This window comes from Morone saxatilis, unplaced genomic scaffold, assembly GCF_004916995.1.
Source record: "Morone saxatilis isolate NCDOM2014 unplaced genomic scaffold, NCSU_SB_2.0 Contig15, whole genome shotgun sequence".
Lineage (NCBI taxonomy): Eukaryota > Metazoa > Chordata > Actinopteri > Moronidae > Morone > Morone saxatilis.
This window is the reverse complement of record NW_023339707.1, coordinates 16,477,645-16,485,593: the sequence shown is the minus strand read 5'-3', so window position 1 is coordinate 16,485,593 and position 7,949 is coordinate 16,477,645. Positions and strand designations below refer to the sequence as shown.

The window sequence follows — 7,949 nt, the reverse complement described above, 5'->3', positions numbered from 1 at the left end:
TAATAGCACTTGGGAAATACTTTTCATATAAATAGGTCAGTTCCAACTGCATGCCACCTGGAATTTGTGAAACTAAAAAGGTTATTCTGCATCTGTTCAGTTAGTGGTGCAAAATGTTTTAGGAAAAATGGCATTTTTTTCAAACTAATTACATACAAATTCCTTGATCTGTCTGTGTCTGTCTATGTTGCACTTTTTTTTTTTACATTATTTCTCGGGGTATGACATGCCTCTTCCACTGTGTACTATTGACAGTATACAAAGCAATAACATGTCCACATGTCTTTGTCTTTCAGGTATGGAGTGAAGTGAATCAGTGTGTGCTCGACTATGAAAACAGAGAGTCAACACCCAAGCTGGCCAAGCTCCTGAAGCTACTGCTGTGGGCCCAAAATGAACTTGACCAAAAGAAAGTGAAGTATCCCAAAATGACAGACCTCAGCAAGGGAACCATTGAAGACCCCAAATAAGGACCCACAGTGAAAACATACCACAACATTACAAAATGGACACATTTCCTTTATCTATTTATACCCCAAACAACTGACTCATATAGAGTACAACCTTTTCTTTTTTGTAAGGGTTGATTTTTGATACTTTAATAACTTAGAATGTGCAAACTGGATTAATGGCATTTTAAAACAATTTCTCACACTAAAGTAACAATGCAGACCATTATTTTACTTGGTATTATAATTTACATATTTGTTTATGTAAAATTAGTACACTAGTTTTTCTGTCTGTCGGCAGGGAAAGTTGTTGGCATGGGAGGATGTGAATAAAGCCTAAATTAGGCTGTCACTTTCTGTGTGTGACCACTTAGAATGGGTTAATTCTGATGTTTAGGGAAAATGGTTGGCTCAGTGTGCACTGCCTCAAATAAACACAAACCTTTTCCTTATAAAAAAAAACATACACATTTCAGCTTGTAGTCATTTAGCTAGTCCTCTATGTGATGGCAATAGCCAAAGCAAGATATTGGGATGTTTCAAACTACTGTGACTTTGAAAATTCAGCTTTAGATTGGTACTGCATTATTGCCTGAGACATTACAAGAATATGTGGACATAGACAAGATCATCAGCTACCGTGATGTATAGCTTACATCGCGGGAGCAATTAACAAGTGAGACATGATGCGATTCCTGGAATGATAAGAACTTTGCAGCATACTGTGACTGTGCAAGCTTAAAGGCAGCCTCTGTTTCATAATGTTATACAATATCACAGAATATATTAAAAGATGTGAATGGATAAATCTATGTCCACAGACATGGAGACACTTTTACAGATGGATTATTTACATGTATGGAATAAGTAGCTCTTTCGCTGAATTTGATGTGCTTTTTTTGCTGGGATATTATTTTGCAATAAAAGTGAATTTTTAAACTGCGCAGATCATAAAGGAATGAAAAGCTTGGTGTGTTTTTAATCATTACTACTATTTAGTCCTGCACTGACAATTTCGCTTAAGTATTAAAATGTTAAAAGTAAAAGTACTGTGTAGAATAATGTCTTCTTTGACTTATACTACCACATATTATTATTATTATTGGAGTATTATTACTGATTAATTCTACAGTTGTAGTTGGTCGAGTAAAACTATAAAGTAGAACACTTTATACTTTTACTCCACTACATTTCAAAGGTAAATGTGCTTTTTACTCCACTGCATTTATTTAACAGCTTTTGTTAGTTACTTTACAAATTAAGAATTTGCATTAAAAATATATAAGCTCAAAAAATGCAATGGATCATTATACATTAACACAGTGGTTCCTAACCTGCTGGGCTAGTGACCATAAGTTGTTAGCAGCTCCACCAAAGAGACATCTAAGCTCTGAACTGTTAAATGAATATCTGAGGCTCTAAGGTAAAACTCATATAACATATATAGAAATTCAAACTTGTGACATTTTTTTCTTCCTAATTTTTCTACTTTTGCTTCTTTAAATAAGCCTAAATGTAGCTAATAATACTTACTCACTTGGGATTTTAAAAGCTTTTACTTGACCTAAAAGACTCCTTGCACCACTTCTAAGTAGTACTCCAGGAACTATACTTATTTACATCCCACCACTGTGAATTGGTACAAAGCAGTTTTACCAAAAATCCATTATTATAACGGAGTATCCTAATTATACATATATATATATAAAAGCTGCTACTTTATCTCGAGTATATCTTCCACTCCACCATCAACCATTACCCCCACACAGACAGTGAGAGCTGCTAAAAGTTGGGCTGAATGCAGACTATTATATAACGCTCACTCATATGGCCAGCAGCTATTGAAACAAGCTCGCAGGCAGCAGACTGCGCATTATCTCTGCCCCACAGCAGCTTCTCCTCAGCGCGGGCACCATCACGTCTTCATCCGGCAAGGACAGGTCAGGAGGAGGAGGAGGAGGAGGAGGAGGAGGAGAGTACATCCTGGTGCTCCAGCGATGCTCCCAGAGACGACACAGACACATTTACTATATTGCACCGTCATGCTTGGAGAGTGACCGAAGCCCTAGAGGCGTCTCTCTCTCTCCCTCTCTCTCTCTCTCTGGGTTTTTTTTTTTAATTATTTTTTTGTTGTTGTAATGGATGATTGAGGACAGCTGGAGTCGGGTTTTTTTTTATTTTTTTTATTTTTTTTTACTGAAGAGACTAAAATCACTTCCTGGATAACCCTACCGATCAGAGGAAGAACTGCGGCTCGGCCGGTGGAGGAGGCAGTAGAGGAAAAAACTGACACGTGGATTACTCCTCCTAGGGCATCAAGGAAAAACAGACCTCCTCCTCCTCCTCCTCCTCCTCCTGTAGCCTCGTAGCTCAGCTCCGTTAGTCCACTTTTACAGGTTATGGATTAAAATACCGAAACGCACACGGGGGATGTGATTGCGGAAATACTTTAAAAGAGGAGGGTTGTTGTTGTTTTCTGTACACGGTTACTTTTTCTGACTGATCGACCGGAAAGAAAAGTAAAAAAACAGAAAACAGCCGACGCGGTTGAAAGGAGGCTGCTGTTAGCTCGCGTTGAATGGCAGTTATTCAAAAACATGGCAAGAACTATAGTCCAGATTTGGTCTGTCACAAGGAAAACCATCCGTCGGACAAGATCGGAGTCCCTGGATGTTACAAGAAGTGGCCTGAACACACCACCTGGTCCAGGTAAAGAGAACCCTCATACAGAAATCACGATACAGTGTATTGAAATTGTTTGCTCGTGTTTACTCGTGTCATCAGCGACTCAACAGGCTAAGCAATCTCCCCAGGGGCCCCCAACGTGAGCTGTGTTTAATCTTTTGTGTGTGTGTGTGTGTGTGTGTGTGTGTGTCCTACATCAGAAAATATAGACGTCCTTTTGTAACCAAAGTGCTTCTGTATCTGCTAGTAAAAAAATGACACGTATCATATCTGGTGCTCAAGATGTCAGCAGCAGTCAGTGCCACATAGGTCAAATGGTTTGTGAAGGAGGAAGTAAGTTGGGCTTACTTTGTGAAAAATGTAGTCTCATAAAATATCTGTTCAGACACCAAACACCCTTTCTTTTGAGGATGTTGCACATATTCCCTATAGATTTGATTTTAAATGTATTTTATCCTAAATGTAACCCTAAAGAAGATAGAAGCCACTTTATATTGGATGTGTTTAAAGTGCAGTAGTTCCCTCAGTTAGACATAAGACATCCCCTATCTACTAAGTCCAAAGTTTGTCCCCCAGGTGTTGCCTATAGTTCAACCAAGAATTTGTACAGTTCAACCCCCTCTTCTTCCCCTCCTTTCGCAGGCCAGTGGCGAGGGTATGGACAGTGGTGCTGCTGCTCGGGACATGCCTCCTGTACTGCGCCCGTGTGGCGATGCCCATCTGCGCCGTCAGCATGGCAGAAAAGTTCAGCTGGAGCAAGAGGGAGTCCGGCATGGTGCTGGGCAGCTTCTTCTGGGGCTACTGCTTCACCCAAGTGTTCGGAGGCTACGTCAGTGACCGGTGGGTGACGTTGGAGCCCAAACAGTAGTCGTGCTGTGAGATAATAGAGGGATGAGGATAATTAATTCTCTTTACATAGATGTCAGCTTTGATATGAATGCTGATAGTGACACTTATTTTTCAATTGGCACCTGTTAATGCTTCCTGCTTGTGAGCTATGATTTGCATTTGCAACATTACTGGCAGTGACGCAAACAGCCCATTTGTGTTTGTTCGGGCGAGTCAGATAAAACGGATAATGTGGTGAATGGAGACGGATGTTTTCTTTGTATTATCATGTTGTTAACTGTTGTAGGCTCACGGTGTCATAAACAGGCTGTGTAATGTGTTTGAAGAGCTTTATTTGCTCCAGAATTGTCACTTTAAAGTTAAGAGTCTATAATGATTCCTCAAAATGCTTGGTCTGTGAGTTACCACACATCCACAGTGCCTAATTTTACTTTTACAAACATGTATGGCGTAGATAATGCAGGCAGAATTACTATTTTCTACTTACCCTTTGATCTAGTGTGCAAGAGATCAACGTTGTGCCACCGCTCACAACCTTTTTCTAATATAAGCACAGATGTTAAAGCTAACGCTCTACATTCTGTGTACACAGGGTGGGAGGTGAGAAGGTCCTCCTGCTGTCAGCAGCTGCCTGGGGGTCGATGACAGCCTTCACTCCCATCCTGGCCCACTTCTGCTCCCAGCCAATCCTCTCCATGACACTGGCCCGCTTTCTTATGGGCTTGTTGCAAGGTGAGAGGGACGGCTTTTGAAAAGAGAGCGTAAATAAGATGAACTGCAATCCTGAAATTACTATATGTCATTTGTGAACACTTTTTTTCAAGGTGTAGAGAGTTCATAATTAAGTTTGATCGCAGCAGGGAAGTCCAGTTTGGCAAGTTTTACTTTCCCTTGTTTTTTATTTGGCTTGAGAATAGCAATTAATATTTTACGTGGGTGGGGTGATCTGGGAGTGTCTTTTAATAACTTTTGGCAACAAGCTCTTGTTACAAACACAGGTGTTGACATTTTTGTTTGTTTTGTGTGATGAGGCAGTAAAACCCTACTTCTACTTCCTTTTTGTTCTTCCTGGAATATCTTTCTTGCTAATCATTAACAGATTATATTTTGTTTCCTGATTTTAGGAGTTCATTACCCCTCTCTGGCGAGTCTGTGCTCTCAAAAGGTGGTGGAAAGTGAGAGAGGCTTCCTCATGAGCACCGTGGGTAGTGGCTCCTACCTGGGGTGAGTCAAGTGTTGTGTAATAAATAGAGGGAATGGTGGGAAAGGGATGAGTGTTCCTCCTAGAAAATCACTGTTGTGAAGTGCAAATCGTTTCCTTTTGAAATCTGTGGCTATTGGGATCCAACAATCACTTCTAATACCCCCTTCTATAATCTATGTGCAGATAGCCAGTTCAGCCTGATATTTGTTTGTTTTCAAAGTTCAGCTCATGTCATGAACATTACTTTACTGTGTTGAAACAAAGGTGTGTAACTTGTCATGCCTTGTTGTGGCTTTTTTTTTTCAGAACTCTGGTGATTGGAGGGGCTGGCTCCCTCATGTTGGACCTGTATGGCTGGGAGAGCGTTTTCTATGTGTCTGGTCTCCTCTCAGTCCTGTGGGCCTACTGCATGTGGAAATATCTGCTCAAAGGAGAAGGTATGGGAGGCTTTAACAGACCGTATCTGCGGTGTCACTGCACGCTCCTATCTTGCAGCTGCTTATTTGTATAACTGGAGTCAGTGTCCTCTTGTATGCCCACGTGCCTGTGTTCATCTGTATTTGCAGGGCCTATCATCACCCTGGAGTCCCTGGGAAGTGGTGGGCCCCAGTCCAAACTGTCAAAAAGACATTGGTTACGGCTTCTCAAGCAACCTGCAGTCTGGTGAGATGAAGATAAAGGGAGTGTGCGTGTGTGCATGTGCAGTCCTCTGTGTGCATGTGTTTATTTTTGTACTCTGTGCAGCTCCTTTGTGTCCATAGGCACACAACTGTTTGTTTGTTTTCATATTCAGACGAATGAGCAGCTTTAATTTTGCCTGTCTTACAGAGCTTGAGTCAGGAAGTCGTATTATAATCCTGTGGCTACATTACAGCAACATCCAAAGTCTCAAATTGTAGTTTTTAGCATATCGAGTTAAGGGCTCATCCAGAAAATTATATAAATATTTATAAGAATAATTTCAGAGGAAGAATGTAGAAATATATAAAAACATATCTCGAGGTTTGCAGATACGTTATTGAGGAGGTTTCTATAATACAACCGCTTCTGTAGACTGAGATCCAGATTTTATATACCGGATTTTAGAATAGCAAGCTTAGTCTATGGTTGCCTCAGCTGTCTGTTAATGTTTCTGATATTGAGTTTTTCCATGTCCTTCCAGTCTCTCCCTATGGCCCAGATATTTATATACTGTAATGCAACGGATATGCTCTATTTCCAGTGACAGGGAGAACCTCAGTGGTTTTATTTGATGTTTCTGGTCCACCTTCAGAGTGACAGATTAGATGACAGTTTGATGGCTCTGGGCTTAAAATATTCACAAACTCTTGATACTTTCAACCACATGCTACTTGCCTTAACACAGACGTGATTTAGACAGAAATACAATAGATGTCAGACAAGTAGCACAGGCACAAGCTTCTGTCATGATACGGTGCTCAAAGAAGAAGAAGAAGAAGCTCAAGAGACTGAGCAACCATTGGTATTTGTAAATATAGTTTCAATGCACTTATTTTCTCTGTTTCCCTCTCTCTTCATGTCCTGGACCAGTGCTGTGATAGTTACGCACCTCTGCACAGCTAGCACCTTCTTCACTCTTTTGTCTTGGCTGCCAACATTCTTTAAAGACACTTTCCCCGATGCCAAGGTAACCAGGCTACCTTTTCATCCTCTCTTTGATCACATATTAGACCTTAAGATTACGGCTGTGTACTTAAAGGTCCAGTGTGTAGGTTTAGCCGCATCTAGCGGTGTAGTTGTAGATTGCAACTCACTCATCACACTCTAGAAACAGTGGTTCAACATAGGCGACCTGCAGTGTATGTAGATATAAACGGCTGATTCTAAGGTAACAAAAACATAATAATTCCCACATTTAGGTGATAATACACTAAAGAAAACATAGTTATGTATATTATATTCCATTTCTGCCAATAGAGCCTTCTAAATGTTACACATTGGACCTTTAAGGATGATTTATAGTTGTACGTCGGCTCTACATCGAGCCCATGCAAATTACGTACACCATTATGAGCATTTATACCTGTGTGCTCTTCAATCTGTCTTGTGTTTTCCTCATTTCTTTAGTTTTGCATGTAAGCATGCTAATATTCGCTTAGGACTAAACTCAAGATGAAAAGTCAGGTGATCACTAAATTCATTACACTGCATCGTCTGGAAACCATGAATGTCTAAAGAACATTTTGTGCCAGTCCACCTGGTACATAAATACAACCTTTGACCTACTGGTGGCATTAGATAAAGAGTCAGGGCATGATCAAATTTGGTAGGCTTCATCCTCTGGGGGAAAATGCATGTCTGATATCTCAAATTTCATGCAATCCACTACATGATGAGAAATATTTCAGTCTGAATCAAAGTGGTGGACCAACCCAAAAACAAATACCAGACAAGTACCTAACACCCTATGAGAAATGACCTAATACTCCGTGTTCCCTGCTGTTTCTGGTCAAGTTCATTCTCGCCCATAAAACATGTTGTCTGTCCAGGGTTGGGTGTTCAATGTCATTCCCTGGTTGGTGGCCATACCCTCCTCCCTCTTCAGTGGCTGCCTATCTGACCACCTCATCAGTCAAGGTAGGGTAACAGATATCAGAATAACTCTAATGATAAAGCAGCTGTATAATTCTGTGTGCTAATTTTTCTCTTGATCCCCACAGGCTTCGATACAGCCTCAGTGAGGAAGTTAATGCAGGTACAATATTCAACATTTGCCTTCTGAGTGTGTGTGTGTGCGTGTG

The 7,949-nt window shown here is 40.7% G+C and overlaps 2 protein-coding genes across 2 annotated transcripts in view; both read left to right on the top strand.

The window, feature by feature from the left end:
• The window catches only part of LOC118324775 (glucose-induced degradation protein 8-B homolog), a 2,990-nt gene extending 1,572 nt beyond the window's left edge, over nucleotides 1-1,418 (top strand). The window contains exon 5 of the mRNA XM_035657236.1: nucleotides 297-1,418. Within this exon, the coding sequence (XP_035513129.1) occupies nucleotides 297-470 (174 nt within the window). The 3' untranslated portion in view covers nucleotides 471-1,418. The remainder of the gene's footprint in view (nucleotides 1-296) is intronic.
• Nucleotides 1,419-2,719: 1,301 nt separating this feature from the next.
• The window catches only part of slc17a9b (solute carrier family 17 member 9b), a 9,867-nt gene continuing 4,637 nt past the window's right edge, over nucleotides 2,720-7,949 (top strand). The window contains exons 1-9 of the mRNA XM_035657487.1: nucleotides 2,720-3,158; nucleotides 3,777-3,974; nucleotides 4,576-4,715; nucleotides 5,108-5,207; nucleotides 5,494-5,624; nucleotides 5,754-5,850; nucleotides 6,739-6,835; nucleotides 7,698-7,785; nucleotides 7,869-7,903. Of these exons, the coding sequence (XP_035513380.1) occupies nucleotides 3,028-3,158; nucleotides 3,777-3,974; nucleotides 4,576-4,715; nucleotides 5,108-5,207; nucleotides 5,494-5,624; nucleotides 5,754-5,850; nucleotides 6,739-6,835; nucleotides 7,698-7,785; nucleotides 7,869-7,903 (1,017 nt within the window). The 5' untranslated portion in view covers nucleotides 2,720-3,027. The remainder of the gene's footprint in view (nucleotides 3,159-3,776; nucleotides 3,975-4,575; nucleotides 4,716-5,107; nucleotides 5,208-5,493; nucleotides 5,625-5,753; nucleotides 5,851-6,738; nucleotides 6,836-7,697; nucleotides 7,786-7,868; nucleotides 7,904-7,949) is intronic.